This window comes from Notothenia rossii (assembly GCF_949606895.1).
Source record: "Notothenia rossii genome assembly, chromosome: 10".
NCBI lineage: Eukaryota > Metazoa > Chordata > Actinopteri > Perciformes > Nototheniidae > Notothenia > Notothenia rossii.
Window position 1 is genome coordinate 58,920,237 of NC_136908.1, and position 17,762 is coordinate 58,937,998.

Here is a 17,762-nt window from a genome sequence, read left to right on the forward strand (position 1 = left end):
TCTCGCACCACACACCAAGATGGCCGTCACGTTGGCACATTTCACTTCTTTCTTTCAGAATGAGGTGAAAAGTATTAAAAGAGGTGAAAATCACTCCAAGTCTGGTCACGTTGAGAGCTGTTCATACACGCAAGGGGAGTTAGTCGGTTCCGTAAGGGCCAGCATGCGGGACCGGGGGACAAGGTTTCGGTGAGTAACACGAGTGTAATGTGTAACGTTAATGACATCACTTACGTGACTCTGGGATTTGTAGTCTTTCTAGTTGTTATTTTTCATAGTCTTATATTTCAACAGTTTTACGACAAACTGTGACTTTTTGACTTGGAAATTATCTTTTAAATTGACAAATATCATATGTGTAATTCGCGGCACAATTCAAACGGGATCAAAAGGTAATCCTTTTCTCCCCATTGACTTCAATACATAATTTTTCCTAAATAAGATCCCATGGGGCGGAAGTAGAAGGGCGGGACTTCGCCTCTATTGTAAAAATGCAGCTTACATTTTGATAAAAAAAAAAAATCTATGACAGTTTCTTGTAGACAACCACAACACTGATGCATGTGTAAAAGGATACGACAAAATCACTTGCTCCGACTGAAACAAGGCGTTAACTTGATAGAAATATCTCTAGATTTGAAAATTACTGGATAAGTGAAGACACAACTTAACCAAATAAATAACCAGAGGTTTAAATTAACTAAGTACATGTAGTAATGTACTGCATTTCCATGTAATGCTACTTTGTACTTCTACTCCAGTACATTCAAAAGGGAAATAAACTAATTTAGCTACTCTTAACAAGAATAATCTTTAAAAATTAAACTAGTGGCCTATATCTTAAAGTCAAATTATTTAAATATTTTATAAAAAGACAATCAGAACGTTGTTTGTCTACAACAGTTTTATGTAAAATTACATAACAGTATTATCTAGAAATGTCATATATAAATATTATACACAAATAAAGGCCATTTTTCTGCACTATGATTACTTTGACTTTTTATACTTCAAGTACATTTAGCTGATAATACTTTTGTGCCGTAACTAAGATTTTGGTAATGGAATATTTGAAAATAATGTATTGGTACTTGTACTCATAAAGCAGCTGAATACTTCTTCATTAACATCTAATTGTTTTTAGACTTTATAAAGCTTTGTGCTCCCACAAAGTGGAGTGTGGTTGAGGACACTTGAGCGCAGAGCCGATGTTTGTTTTAAGGACTGAAAAGGAGACCTGATGGCTCCCAGCATCCTCTCTGATTTGAAGAGCACACATTCATCTGTGCGCTCTGTCAGAGGGTTTAACTAAAGTGGAAAACTCTGCAGCTTCCACCGAGCCATCCTCACTGTGAGAGTCACTTAACCTTCCCCAAAAAGAGTAAGGGCGGACATTAAAGAAACATAACGTGGAGAACGATGTTCCTTTTCAATTACAGGAGGGTTCACAGAGTATACACAGCAATACTGAACACACACACACACACACACACACACACACACACACACACACACACACACACACACACACACACACACACACACACACACACTGTGTACCCACCAGTTTGGCCACATAGTTGACAACCAGCGAGTCAATCTTCTTCTTCCCCAGTCGAGGCAGGTGTCTGTTGAGATGCTCTCGAAGCTTGTCAACCGTCTGCAACGCAAAGCAATAAAGAAATACATACACTGATTTTTTTCCTTTGGATGCAAGTGTGTGTGTGTGTGTAGCTTGGGGTAAAACTTTGTGTGTGTGTATTTTAGGAACACTTTACTGCACGCTCAGCAGGGTCAAATTGAGTTCAGCTCGACTTTTCCCTCGACTACTGCGTCCCAAAATTGATTTAACGACGGAGAGGAGAGAGAGGGGAAGAGGTGGAAAAGTGCAGCAGATGAGGGAAGATCTAAAAAACAGTTCATAGCTCTCCGGGAGGAAAAGGGAGTGAGGAAGAGAATGAAGGAAGGAAGGAAGGAAGGAAGGAGATTAAAAGGATAGATAAACTGGAAGTCATTTTAAGAACAGCTTGGAGACTGCTAGCATCTAGCCTGAACTCCATTAAACTGAAGCTATCTGCTCCTTAGTGCTGAGCTCGGTGAAAACTGCAGGATATGAAATTGTCTATCAAACGGGATGAAAAAAAAGGCAGGACAGGGACCTTAAGATAGCCCTTTTCTCTGAAGTGTCGACTCATCTGAAGCGTAACAGCGAGTTTCACCTTAAAGATGACTACGGGGGGAAATGATTGGCTGTCAGCATTTCACTATGGGTCGTTAGCGGTCTATATATCAACCCATGTTAGAGGGAAAACCCTCCAGGGGATGTCAACAATCTGGGAGACTCAGTGCATCTGAGGAGGGGCCTCACTATCAATCCTCCTTTGCTGCGAGGGAAAGACATCATTATTCAAACGGAGACAAAAAGGGCGTCAAAGTTGGATCTGTATTTCAAAAGAGACAATGTGCTGTGTTGGACGTCAACTACAGTCTTTTTCTGAAGGTTAAAAGGACTTTTAGAATAAGTGCATATGTTGTCACAACTAACTACGAATGACTATTTATTTAACTGAATGGTTCATTTAATTAACTTACTTTCCTAAAACATGCAAGTTAAAGAGGCCTTATTATGCTTTTTGGGGTTTTCCTTTCCTGTAGTGTTTTATATAGGCATTTGTTTTGCTTCTGTGCTTGTACAGCTGTCTGCTTCTCAACACTTGGAGAGTGCAGACCACCTTCTACTGTAATAAACTGACTATTTAGTACCTTATCCAGCTCCACTTCAATGCATCCATCATTTGGGGTGATTAAACCCAAATCGAATGACTGAGTTGTATGAATGAGTTGGTTTCTACTTCCCCATCTCTACCATCCGTCCCTGATGTCAGAGCTCTGGCTCAAAGTCAGTGCTCTGATCCCTCTCAGAGGATGAGGGATGGGCGGGGCTGAGGTCAGGGCTCTGATCTGGCCACTCAAGCTCTTCCACAACAACGGCAATAAAATAAATCCATTTCTTTATCCGCCTGCATTTGTCATTCTCCCTTTAGAAAAGGAAAGGGTTTTCACTTTTACAAATGTCAAAGCATATTTTTCATTTCATTTCATCGTTTATTTGAAAAGGGACAATGCACATTAATGAACACTTTAGACAAATAATGCTTCAAGTGTAAATGTGCCGGATTTTAGCTTTGAGCTCATTTCCATCCGTAGTCCCTGACATACAACATACTGTATAAGAACATGACATTTGTAAACATAGCAACAAATAAATACATGATATGTAAAAGAGCAAGAGCAGCACACACAAGTATTTACCACATGGCAGCACACTATAGCAGCAACGACATATTAAGTGCAAGAGATGATACAAGAGATGCATGAAGTGCAAGAGGAGATACCCCTGTGTTAAAGTGCGGTGATTACACGTCTTATTGTTTCTCAACCATTCTTTGAGTTGACCTTTGAAGCTATTGAGAGTGGGACTATTCCGTATCTCAGTTGGGAGGCTATTCCACAAATGAGCTGCCTTTAATGGAGAGGACATTTTGTCTAAAAGTGGTCCGTCTAGGGTGGACCTCACAGTCTCCTCTGGTTTCTGACCTAGTGCAGCGTCCAGTGTCTTTTTTGTGGATGAATTCCCCTTAGGGAGGGGGGGCAGTCCATGTAAACATTTATAAAAAAAACACATACTTTTAAAAGACTTTAAATTGTCAATACTCAAGAAATTGTGTTTTTCTAGGATGGTACAGAGGTGGTATGAATTTGGCTTTCTGTCAAAAACCTCTTAGCTCTCTTGTACAGCTGTTCTCTGGGTTTCAGGTTTGTGGCACAAGCAAACGACCAGTTTGTCAAACAGTATTCAAGTATATATGTTTGTTTGTTTGTTTTTTAAAGCTCTAAATCAGGTTTTATTTATGGTTGCAGGTTAACAATCCACAATGGAAAATGACATCATGATGTTGTATATCACACTGCCATAGAAACCAGCTTTAAAGAGGCCCTATTGTGCTTTTTGGGGGGTTTCCCTTTCCTGTAACGTGTAATAGGTTTTAATGCATGTAAATGGTCTGCAAAGGCGAAAATCCCAAAGTTCCCTCCAGGGGGGGTTTCTTTCCCACATACTCCCCCCCTCAAAATACAGGCACTAAATACAAATATCAAATGAGAATAAGATGTCCACTTTAATATCGTTTTTTCTCATTTCAATGTGTGCATGAATCGGTAAAAAATGCACACTAATCCCCCAAAATGTATGGCGATGAATTCATCGTTTAAGAAGATTTTTTGCAAAATTACTAAATTATGTTTGCTTGTTTATTAAATCCAAAAGTTAGCCGCTTTTTTGTGTTTTGCAACATTTAATATCTTTAGGTTTTGGACTTTTGGTCGTAGGTTTTTTTCTTGAATTAAATGTCCAGCCAAAGCCAGGACAAATATCACGTTAGCAGAGAGTGTGTTGCAGATATAACCGTGTACTGTTTCTCTTACCAGGCCAATGAGCGCCCTGTGTTGATGGTCCTCCTCCTGGAACAGTGGCACCAGCTTCTTATCTGGAAGAGACCCAGCAGCAGTGAGCACATTAGAGAGGCTTTAAAGAGCCATTGATGCTGAATGTAGACGAAAACTACAGGTAGCCTCAGGTGTACGTTATTAAACAAACTCTGACTCGTTCATAGCTAAGATAAATACATTTAATACACTTTTTAAATACTTCCCAGAGCTTGGGGGGAGGGGGGGCACAATCCTGCTGTGTCAGTGTTTTTATGTCGGTCACACAAAAGTGGACCGTGCTCCAGAATTTCAAGCACACACACACACACACACACACACACACACACACACACACACACACACACACACACACACACACACACACACACACACACACACACACACACACACACACACACACACACACACACACACACACACACACACACACACGCTGAGCAAATGAGAGTCTTGATAAGACACCTGAAAACAAGACCTTTCTTTTGTTTACTTTATGGAAATGTACAGTCCTCGCTTCCCCTTTTTTTTCCTAATTCCCATTTTCATTTCCACTGAACGCCGTGAACTTTAAGTATGAACTTTAAATAAAAAAAAATAATAATAATAAAAAAATTATCGTTTTATTTCGATTACGTTGTTTTCGTAATCGTTGCAAGCCATAATCGTAATCGTGATTAAAATACGATTAATTGAGCAGCCCTAACACACAATATATTTTTTTAGTTATATTTTTCATTAGTTTTACTGAAATAACTTGATTTAATTGTATTTAAAATAACATTTCCAAAGACATTTCCTTCGAATCTGCCCATTCAGTTTCTGTTGGAATGTGAAGGGTTAAATGAAAGAAGTTCGTCTCTGCGATTTACTGTGAAGAGAGGTCCAGCTATGAATTCACAGAGGGCCCAGCTATAGTAACTGAACGAGAGAGTAATGTCAAATGACAGTACAATTGACCAATCATATCTTCCCTCTAAATGGGTGGGTGTTATTATCGCGGACTTTATGACAAGTTCCGCCCGCTGTGAAACTTTTCTTGTTTCCATAGCAACAACAACTTCCTGTCAACGGCGTTAACTCGCCTTCAAAATAATAGCATGCCAAATTACACTTAAGACATACAACTGCAACGAAAGTAACAAACACAATGCAATATCCTTTTCAATTTCAAAGAACACAAATAGGGTTATTTACAGGTGTTGTTTTGTGTGGTAGAGGGTTGCTTTCATTGATGCGTTTTGCACCCCGGGCCGTTGTTTTGATATTCCGCTGAAGTATACGCTGTGACGTAATAACTCGAGGGAAGGGGTGGGGTTCAGAGGGCCTAGGTATAAAAGTCACGGCTCGTCGCCACTGCTTTTGATGTTACAGTGTAATAATAAAACAAATATTCACTCCCAGGGCACAGAGAGCTGCCTGATTGGCTTCCTGTCGTAAATTCAAAGTTATAAACTGTGTATTCAATATGTTACACACAGAGCTGATTCTTATTGGGAGGGAGCAGGTGGAAGTTCAATGCATTTGCTCCAACAAAAAGCCGAACAATGATTTACTGCAGAGTGATAAATAAGGCAGATTCTTTCATGACTGCTATTATCTGGGAATAAGTGTTATTTGAGGAGTGATTACAATTAGTGTTTGTTTAACAAGTGAATCTGAGGGAGGTGTATGACATCATCCGTGAGGATTAAGTGAGGTGAGGGTGTGTGTCGAGGCTGAGACAAAACATCTGCACTGGAGTCCTGAGAGAAAGGTACGTGGAGGAGGTAATACAATCCCCACTGTTATATCGTACTTGTAGCATTCTCTCCTCTTAAAAAAATATATATTTCGCTCTATTTTCCCTTTTCTTATCCCCTTCCCTTTTCCCCCTCGACCTCCCTCCAAGATAAATGAGTGTGGTGGTTCTGTTTAGCCGAATTCTCCAGCGAGCGTGAAGAATGCAACTTCAGACGATGACACAAACACACTCACACACAGTTTTGAGCTCCATTATATTCAAGGTTTTGTTGTTTATGCTATCGACACTCCCTGCTGCATTGTGTGTGTGTGTGTGTGTGTGTGTGTGTGCGTGTGCGTGTGCGTGTTCCTGTGTGCGTGTGTGTGTGTGTGTGTTCCTGTGTGTGTGTGTGTGTGTGTGTGTGTGTGTGTGTGTGTGTGTGTGTGTGTGTGTGTGTGTGTGTGTGGGTGGGTGGGTGGGTGGGTGTGTGTTCTTGTGTGTGTGTGTTCCTGTGTGTGTTCTTGTGTGTGTGTGTGTGTGTGTGTGTGTGTGTGTGTGTGTGTGTGTGTGTGTGTGTGTGTGTGTGTGTGTGTGTGTGTGTGTGTGTGTATGTGTATGTGTGTGTGTGTATGTGTGTGTTCCTCTGTGTGTGTGTGTGTGTGTGTGTGTGTGTGTGTGTGTGTGTGTGTGTGTGTGTTCCTGTGTGTGTGTGTGTGTGTGTGTGTGTGTGTGTGTGTGTGTGTGTGTGTGTGTGTGTGTGTGTGTGTGTGTGTGTGTGTTCTTGTGTGTGTGTGTGTGTGTGTGTGTGTGTGTGTGTGTGTGTGTGTGTGTGTGTGTTCCTGTGTGTGTGTGTTCCTGTGTGTGTGTGTGTGTGTGTGTGTGTGTGTGTGTGTGTGTGTGTGTGTGTGTGTGTTCCTGTGTGTGTGTGTGTGTGTGTGTGTGTGTGTGTGTGTGTGTGTGTGTGTGTGTGTGTGTGTGTGTGTGTGTGTGTGTGTGTGTGTTGCATTTATGGATTTATGTGTGTGTTTCAGTGTGCTCATGCGTCTTACCAAGACACCAGGTGTCCACCATCGATAGAACTCTACAAAACAAGGAGAAAAAGCTTTGTGTGAAAACAATCCCTCCAGCCAGCATTAAAATAAGAGTCTTACTTTCTGCGCTGTAAGCTGAGGCGGACTCAGGCTCGCTGCTGCACTCCACAGCAAAAATATATCAAGAGTAAAAAAAGTGAGTAAGCAGGTGCTGAGTTCGGCCTGGAGGAAGAGAAGGTAATTATGAAGCAAAAAGGCTTTTCGGTTTGATCGGTAGTAGAATTTAATTCGAGGCAGGTACGACATCAGGGGTCCATCATCACTTGATCATAAACTGTTTAATATTCACAGAGCAACCTAATAACAAGCTACACACGGTTTCTTGCAAGTGAAACGTCATATAATATCATATAATAATTGTGAGAACTTTTAATGTTCGGGGAGATTTTGTAGATATTTACATATGTTTACATTTTGTCAGTTGTAGGTCGGCCTGTCATGTACACTGACATCAATTCTGTGTATTCATATCGTGAATTCAATCGAGACACTCTGTATATATAGATATATCTTTCACTGTAAATATTTTCAGTTTTTTGTATGTATAGGTTTGTTTATTTTCAAACACCCTAAAGTACTTTTTAAACCCGCTTCACATATTTAATATATACCACTATGTTTTATTCTTCCACTGATTGTTTATACCTCAGAACGAATGCAAGCTGAGAAACAACTTCATCATTCAGACACAATGAATAAACCATGAAATCCCCCAAACCAGTGTTGAATGGATTCTACTAACATGTGTTGTCTGTAGCCAAAGCCAGAAGGATCCTATTCCTCTGTGCAAACAAATCAATGAGCCACTGCTGCTCTGCTCCTTCTTCATAATGAACATGTTTTATTCTGAGTCAATTCCACAGACTGCTGCTGCACATATTCACACATATTCACACATATTCGCACGCGTATGAGTTCATGTTCAAGTCAACGTATTTGCAGTTTTATGCAGAATTATTTTCAGCTTGATACAACCGTTTTTTAAGAGGTATGGATTCAGAAATGATCTATGTGGTTGTAACATTTATATCGCAGAACAAAACGTTAACATTACTTAATCATGTAATAACCACAGACCTTATTTCAGGCCTCTAACAAATAACCCAAATTGACTTTGTGCTAAAATGCTAACTCATGACCAGCTTCTAGGACGCATTCCTGCACCACTCTGAGAAGAAAGGCTCAACTTATTGTTTTATATAAAATGTGTTTAAGCCTGGACATTTCCTGAACACAGAAAGTTAGAAAATGAAGGCATGGAGCGGGGTTTCTTCAGATACAGACAGCACAACACACGAATGGGTCATAGGTGATGATTGAGATTACATTTTGAACAAAGTAACGCATTGTTGGTTCCAGACCTTTTAGGGTTAACAGTAATAACACTGGGATGGTTTTTTAAGGACGGTACAGCTCAATGTATTTTTCACATTCAGCTTTAGAACCTATGTTGGGAAAATCAATGCAACTTTCAAGGGTAGCTGAACTTGAGTAACAGTTCTACTGTTCCTGATAGTGCACAAGTTAAGTACTTTTCCAAACCCAATTTTGAGACAAACACTTAAACGCAGTGCAGAGCTGCAGTCATGCGTTCCTTCTCTCCAGTTTTAGGACTGTGTGTCTATACAGTGATGTACTTTTTAACAAAGCTCCAGTGGGAGGCAGACTTACTTCTTGGTGTTCTCCTCGATGTGGTTCATGTGGCCGGAAGGTCTCCTCTCGGCCCTCTGAAACAAGAAGGAGCATCATGGGAGGGCGGAGAATAGGGCTGAATGATATACCGTGTCATGGCGATAACCGCGATATGCGCATGCGCGATATTCACATTGCAGGGACGTGCGATTTTTTTTTTTTAGGGCGTTCGATATTAAGTAGGTAAATTAACTCAAACACGTCATGTTACAATTATTTTGCTGCTTGCTACAAAAGGAAAACTTGCGCGGCTCTCATGTCAGGGGTACTTGAGTGGAGTGACATGCAGGCTCTGAGTCTGCATGCACAGCAAACAACTGTTTCAGATGCCTTTGCCGGTGTTCCACCATAAGAGAAAGGTTCAACACGGCATAAAGGAGCTGGTGTATAGCTGTTCTTAATTTAATTTGTATAATATTGTTTAAAAGATGTCCACTGCTTTGCTGCTATTTGCACAAAAAAGGTTTTAATTGTGGAATAAAAAGTTAAATTACCTATTTGGTCACGTATGTTAATTCCCTAATGTAATAATGAAGCTTCCTATAGTTTAATGTAATACGTCTAATCTCTTGGATCCCTTCTAGACACCACTCTTCTACATTCACAGATGAACCCCCTTATTTGAGGGTAAGCAACATGCATTATCATGACATGTTAGATCATGACTTAAGGTTTGATGAGTCAACCGGTTAACGTCCGTGACTAAAATCCTTCATCCGGTTAAATATAGTTAAAAAAAACGCAATATATATCGCAGGGGAAAAGAATATCGCAATGTCAGTATTTTTCAATATCGTGCAGCCCTAGCGGAGAATATCCTCTCATTGTTCAGTAAAGACAAGGTGTGCTGACACACGAAGACACATCCTTGGTGTAAGTTTAAATACACCGATGCCCATAAAGTTGGAGGAAATTCGTTTTCAGACACATTCCTCTTTTTATTCCTATTTACACACACAATCATTTCATGAGAAGAGGTACAAAATGTTTTATTACAACTTTATGGGCAACAGTGTGGGCCCATTTGTGTATTTTCTGCCTCTTCTGTGACGTGTCTCCATGCTTTAATGTTTCAAAAAGCTCTTTATTTTTCTTATACTGCCTGTGCTGCAGCACCTCAGATACTTATAACACAATACAGGAAAGGGAAATAGAGCCGGTTTAAAAGCTCAAAGATTATTCTCATCTGTACCAATGCAACTAAATTCCCAAATTAAAACATCGTTTGGATTATCATACTTTAGAAAACCCCAAAACTGAAGTGGACTCAAATAAAAATGTTGCCCTTTAAAAAAGCAAATGACAAAATGTATCCTAAACAAATATATTTCTTTGGATTTAAACGTATCAAAAATAGGTTTTGTGCATTGTTTGATCCTTGATGAACACCCGACAACACACAAGGCTCTTATTCCACCCACATAACATAGTGGGATATCTACAAAACACACAAGAAAGGGAAAACCCCAAAAAGCATTATAGGGCCCCTTTAACAAATAATCAATTGGTCATTCATATGCATGAGACACACACACACACTCACCAGTTTATCCCAGTCGGCTTGTATGTGTGAGGTTCTGTATCTGGGATTGGGATCAGCATCCAGATATTGTGTCCTCTCCGTGTTCCACTGCAGCTCTGACCAGAAACCCTGGAGAATTCTGGCCTGCACACACACAGAGACACACAGAGACACACAGGGACACACAGAGACACACAGACACACAGACACACAGACACACAGACAGACAGACAGACAGACAGACAGACAGAGAGAGAGAGAGAGAGAGAGAGACACACACACACGTATTCTAAATGTTAGAATGAAGTTATTTCCCAGCATTGCGTAACACATGCACCTACAGTCATGTGACAAACACACATTTAATCAGCAACCTTAATGCAAGTTTTATGATCTGGTTCCTGGAAATAGGGTATATGCTGTAACTAAAAACTCAACAGTCGTATATATTGTTCAAGAATACTTACAAGCAGTTTTAAAAATAATGAATGTGATTTAAAAAATGGAGGTTGCTACCTTGCCTTTGAACACGGGTTCAATATGCTGCTCAGTGGTACACAACACACCAGGGACCTCCAACAGACATGCTGGCACCTCCTAGAAAACACAAGTGTGCGTGTGTGTGTGTGTGTGTGTGTGTGTGTGTGTGTGTGTGTGTGTGTGTGTGTGTGTGTGTGTGTGTGTGTTAAGGCACAAAGAAAGAAAACAGAATTCAAATTGTGTCCTCATACTGCATTCATACACACACATATGGCTGCCTTTTATTTTTATGCGCATTCTCAATTGTAAAATAGTGTGTGTGCGTGTGCGTGTGTGTGTGTGTGTGTGTGTGTGTGTGTGTGTGTGTGTGTGTGTGTGTGTGTGTGTGTGTGTGTGTGTGTGGTACCTTCTTGTCGAGCACAGAGGAGTAGGGCAGGACTTTATCCAGGCTGAGAGACTTCTCATAGCTTATTCTGTATAAAGATGCTGTGTGACAGTGAGGAACAGAGAGAGTACAGTCTGAATTCATTTAACAAGCACAGATTGATTTACTTTATTAGAGGCATGGATGCCTTTTGAGTTCTGGATATGACGGGCCGATGTTTCCAATTTTGCCCACTGGCCAACGGCAAACAGGTGACTTATGCCTCATTTTAGAATCCATTTTTATTTGTAAAAGCTAGGCTACATAAGCTATCATCACAGTGTAAGGTCTAAGGCAGTGGTTCTCAACTGGTCTAGCCTCGGGACCCACATTTTTCTTTGTCAATAAATCGCCACCCAACATTTTGAACCACTCAAATCTATTCAACAAAAAATCGTGATGTAATATACGCTTTTCAGCATACAATATTAATTAAAGTGAAGTACAGGGCTTATATCCCTTCACAGAACTAAAGTATGCTTTTAAAAAAGATTTAATGAGATGATGGATTCAAAGATGAACTGTATAAAAAAGCACACATGCTGAAAACCCAACCCCAGAAAAAGTTTGGAGGGATTCTCCTCCAGGAGACTTTTAGAAATACTAACATATAAACTACGCATGCTGGTACACTCTGAGAAGAAAATAAATTAATCTATTACTACCCGACATTTTAATAATATTTTATGTCATTGTTTGTTTTTCACTTTGTTCTGACAGCTGAACTTGCTGCTCCACACAGAGAGAACAGTAAAGAGGAGATCTGTGTGACTTACTTTAAATTGTGGGTAAGGGCAGATAGCCCCCATTGTTCTGTGACCTGTCAATCATCAAACCGGGGGTCATATTTCATTACGTGTTCATTTGTATCTGAAGTTGTACCCATGGATGTATAAAGAATAGTTCTACCGCTAAGTTATTATCCGTGGGGACTTCCGGCAACAATCTTGATTCTGATTGGCCAGAAGACTCGAAAAAACACTACGAGACAGAAGTTTTCGAAACCGTTTATGGTCTCCGGTACTTCCAGTCCAACGCCGACTGCATGCACAGCGTTAGAAAATCGGCCTTCAAAATAAAAGTTTGACTTAAAAAAAAAAATAAAAGATTTTTTTTTTTTTTTTACTCACATCTGCGACCCACTTGAAACAGGTCTGCGACCGACTTTTGGGTCGCGACCTACGAGTTGAGAACCACTGGTCTAAGGAACACTACTGTATAGCACATATTAATTGGGCCATATAACCAGGAGGTAAAAAGGGTCGAGCTAGATTACTTTTTCGTAGTATGAAACAGGAAAAGCAATTGTCATTTGATTAAAAAGACACCATTTCTGGTCTTTATCAGATGGAAAACAACACAGTCATCCATACATATCTGACTCATACAAGGAGTCTGTTGTTAACATCTTTTAAAGGTTGTTTGTTAGCTTGTTCGCTTGCAAGGATCATGGGTCGATAGGAATGTTTTTGCTCCAGGGTCCGGTTTACATCCAGAATGTTTGCCGCCACTATGCTAATATAAACTCGGTAGCTCTCTAGAGACTCTTTGCAAAAATACAAGCGAGTATAGTCAAGGTCAGACATTTTAGGCGGTTGTTGTGGCAATTTGGCACTCACAACAGGAAAAAATGAAACAGAGAGGAATCAATAAAACACAAACACAGATATAGTTGATCAATTATTATTTCGTTGTACAACAATCAATAATAACGAGGAAAACATTACCTGTACTCTCAAGCAGTCCTACAGCAATGCTCCCACCCAGAATGCTATACTTGTATGTTCCAGATTTCGAAAGTTTACTTATCTCATGACATCCTTTAGGACAGGGGTGTCAAACTCAAGGCCCGGGGGCCAAATCCGGCCCACGACTTCATTTTATGTGGCCCCATAAGAACTTGCAAAGAATATAATATGTTTATTATACGGTTACATGCCGATTTACAGATGCACAATGTCCATAAACTACATGTCCCACAATGCATCTTAAATTTGACTTTTTTTTTTATTGTTACTTTTTTTTCAAAATGTCACTTTTTTAAAATTTAAATGTCACTTTTTTTTCCAGAATTTCGCTTTTCTTTTAAAATAATTTTGTGACATTCTCACTGAAGAGACTTGCACTTATTTGCCCTAGACTTCTGCTTTCAGACGTAGTTATTTATGAAGTGTTTACCCTATCCGATAACAATCCAATGCAGAGGCAATAAAGTAATATAATACATTATTATATTAAATATTTATATATGTATGTTTATATAATCTTAAAGTTACAACCGGCCCTTTGAGTGTAACCATAATGCTGATGTGGCCCGTTATGAAATTGAGTTTGACACCTCTGCTTTAGGAGTAGTCAACTAACAAAGGTTAACTGTTTTTATAACCTGAGGCCTTCTCTGAACTTTCTCTAACCTCGGTGTCAGCTCACTTAAAATGAATATCTATTGATAATTCAAAACGACCATTGTCTCTCTAACTGTGTGTGACCCAACTCAGTAACACACATCATATAGCTTACCATGTGACCTTAATGAATATGCCAGAAATACACTGTAATAAAGATTCTGCCATAATAGGGTATTATTACCACAAGGAAAACACATGATTGAGTGGAGGGGATCTTTAAAATAAAGTGCAACCTCGGCCTGATGTCACATTTAAGATTATCAATCACTTTGAGTGTTGTCCGTCTGGAACTCTGACCTTTCCTTTCAAAATGTCATAATGAATTTAGTTTGACAGAACTTAATAGGTTTTATAAAGTGCAGAGTACTTTATATTTCGAGGCAAGATTTCCATTTTCAACCGTACTTTGCTCCAGTTTAGAGAATGTCTGTGTCTATTCAAGACGGGAATCAGCCGCCTTTAGCGAAACAAAGACTTTGTGTGTGCAAATCTTTTTTTTGTTTGTGAGACAGACCGATCCAGATCCACTATAGTTTAGTGTGGAGGATTTGTGGCTGCTCTCCTAATTTTAGCCTCAGGATTAAGCAGTCAATACGGCTGATGTTATTCACACAGCAGGCCGATTGTTGACAGGAAGGATATCGTTTGTCGGTAGTTAAACAGAGCTTGAACATTCAGATCGGTGGTGTGCGCTCTCCTTGGGATTGAAGCGATATTTACGTTGATGCATAAATATTGTGTGGATTACTGCCTTTAAGATTATATCAATATTAAACCTTCTGTTGACTAGCTAATAAAGATCCTATGTTATTCATGTATTAGAGATATTGCAGGATGTTTTATGGAGACATTGGTCTTTCTATTCTGTGTTGAACAATGTAACTCATTATATTATTCACTGCTTGAGAAAAAGGCTTTTGTCAGTTTTCTTACCCACTAAATCCCACCACGCTCACTGTGATATATTAGTGAGCACAGGCTTCTTATGTTTTATTTATGAGGCCAACATAATTGTCTTCATATACAGTAACCCTTGTATTAATAGGACCTCTGTGTATTAGACCTAGTACTTATAGCAGCTTGAATAATATGCTAATGTCTTCAGCAAGGTGCTCCTACAGTATATATAATGTGATGGGCTTTTTCGTTAATGTGAAATTAATTTCATGTACTCTTATATTCTCTTCAAGCAGACATCATGGGGCATTTGAACAGAGGTGGAATAAGTAGTGTAGAATTTAAGTAAGTAAAAGTATGAATACCACAGTGTAGAAATACACCTGCATCCCAGTAAATGTGCAAAAGTATGAGCATCCAAAAAGAAATTAAAGTAGCTAAACTAAAAGTAATCAATATGCAGAATGGCCGTTTTCGGAGTGATATATCTGAATACTATCGGATTGTAATTAATGACGCATTAATGTGTTCATTATTTAAATGCCACAGCTGGTAATGCCTTTTTTTTTTACTGCCAGCAATCTTAATTCATGATAGTACATTATTCATTAGTGAACGAAGGAAATGAAAAATATGAACCTGCAAAGTCACTATGAACTAAAGCTGTCAACCAAATGTGCTTCCAAAATATAGTTGAGAAAAGCACAAAATGAAAAGTACCTGTAAGTTGTACTTAAGTGCAGCTCTTGAGTAAATGTACTTTGTGACGTGCCAACACTGCATTGAAATGTGTTTCTGCTCCGGGACTGAATCATATTTTTTCTCCCAAGGTCTCTAATTGCAACTCTGGCACAAGTTTGCAAAAGAAACATAGTCAAACGGACTCCAGTTTTGTGTAGATGAGATGTAAGCAGCCTGGTAACCACAAGCAGAAGGAGACATAAAAAGAGCAAGAGAGCAGTGAGAAAAGAAGAAGTGGAACCCGAGCAGATTTGTGTCCCAGATGCTTCGGCTGCCACTGACCTAGAATGAACTCTTGGATCTGATCAAAGGAGTCGAAGGTGTTCACGTTGTCAAAGAGCCACTCGGTGATCTGGAGGGAGACACACAGGAGACGGGCGTCAATGAGTGGGAGATGCAGAATATACTGTCGTCGTTTTTGTGTCGTATTCTTTATTAGTTATTTTCTCACATTCCCCGTTACATCCATTAGTACTCCAATTTAGATGAACAGTTTCTTTAACCCTTAGATGCATAAGTGGGTCTTTTTTGACCCGGTGAGGAGGTTTTCTTTTTTTTATCATTTCATATTCCAGCTATTCCTTAAAAAACATGTTTTGGATATCATGCCATTGAAATTTGTAATTTACATTTTATAGATTTTAAGAAATTGTAGTTTTTGTATTACTACCCCAAGCTTCCATAAGTGGGTCAAAAACGTTTTTTTTTCAAAATATATATATTTTTTCTAAAATGATAAATAGTGAAAAATTAAATATAAAATATTTCTAGTGTGAACCAAAATATTATACAAGTGATTTTTCTTAACCAAATTGACAAAAATTGTATAAAAACACACATTATTCTAATACGGGTCCTTTTTGACCCACTACAGAGTGTAGGGTCCAGTCACTCGTGCATCTAAGGGTTAACAAGGGGTCCCAACATGTAGAAGGTCTCAAATCCAAGAAATTCAACATGAGAATATGAAAAACAAAACGCATAGAAATCAAATCAATAATAACACTGAGAACGTAAATAACAATACATGGATGTTGCTGAGGAACCAAATAATGTAGTGTTCAGTACAGGAGTAGTGTTTTATCTACACATTGTTTAGTGTATTATTGAGGTACTGTAATTAGGTCAGTGTGACCTCACCCATTGGTTTGTGGGGTAACGTTTGGAGACGCTGAGTTTGGCCATTTCACGATCTTCTACTTGTTTTTTGGAACCAGAAGTGACGTTAGACGGTAGAGACAAAAAAGCTTAACGAGACCATTTTAGAAAGCCAGAATGTTACAATTAACTTTCATGAACTGATGAGCAGTTTCTTTAACAAGGGGTCCCAACATGTAGAAGGTCTCAAATCCAAGAAATTCAACATGAGAATATGAAAAACAAAACGTATAGAAATCAATAATAAACGTAAATGACACAGGTATGACAAAAATAAAATAAAAGATGGGTTATATATAATGTCATCCTACATATTACAATAATACAGTCCAATATACTTAGGAAACATTTCCATATACCAGAATATTTCAATTTTTCTTTATGTTGAAGAAGCCATATTATATTATTTTGGGGTGTCACACAGTCCAGTTAATTTTTTTATGCAGCCTTTATAATCGTTCACTGTAGTAGTTTTAAATACAATTAGTTTATCGTTTGGCTTTTAAAAGAATAGATGATGGAAATATCCACCTTTCTGCTTACATTAAATTACATGCTATTTGTTAGACGCTTTTATCCAAAGCGACTACATACTCAATACTGTGGGCAATCCCCACAGGAGCAATTTGGGGTGAAGTGTCTCAGGGACACAACGACACACTGACTGCAGTGGGGTTTGAACCTGTGACCCCCTGATCCGAACACCAACGCACAACCCACTGCACCACACGCCTCCGTTAATGATGAAATTCTACCACTTATATCTATGTTAGCATGAGGTTAGAGCCAGTAGCCGATTAGCTTAGCTTAGCTTAGCATAAAGACTTGAAGCTGGTATTCTGACGTTCAAAGTATTGATTTCCCAGTTAGTCATGGGACAATATTAAGTTTTCCTGTCATAATTATAGGTACAGTATGTTGTCTTAACCCTTCTCCCAGCACCTCTAAAAGGATAGTTATTGGAACATCAGTGAATAAGTATGATAAAGTATCAAAATATGTAGTAAATATGTCCCAGTATTTGGACTTGAGCATGTCAGAAATTGATTCAGCATCATCAATAACCCCCAAAACCACTCCACAATTATCTTAATCTTAATTATAAAGGGCCACGCCATTT

At 39.0% G+C, this 17,762-nt stretch overlaps 1 protein-coding gene across 1 annotated transcript in view; it reads right to left on the bottom strand.

The window, feature by feature from the left end:
• gsap (gamma-secretase activating protein) overlaps positions 1-17,762 on the bottom strand; it is a 43,110-nt gene that overhangs the window by 11,814 nt on the left and 13,534 nt on the right. The window contains exons 18-25 of the mRNA XM_079654170.1: positions 15,767-15,836; positions 11,421-11,500; positions 11,051-11,131; positions 10,556-10,678; positions 8,992-9,047; positions 7,279-7,310; positions 4,486-4,547; positions 1,565-1,660 (exon numbers count right to left, since the gene is read on the bottom strand). Of these exons, the coding sequence (XP_079510296.1) occupies positions 1,565-1,660; positions 4,486-4,547; positions 7,279-7,310; positions 8,992-9,047; positions 10,556-10,678; positions 11,051-11,131; positions 11,421-11,500; positions 15,767-15,836 (600 nt within the window). The remainder of the gene's footprint in view (positions 1-1,564; positions 1,661-4,485; positions 4,548-7,278; positions 7,311-8,991; positions 9,048-10,555; positions 10,679-11,050; positions 11,132-11,420; positions 11,501-15,766; positions 15,837-17,762) is intronic.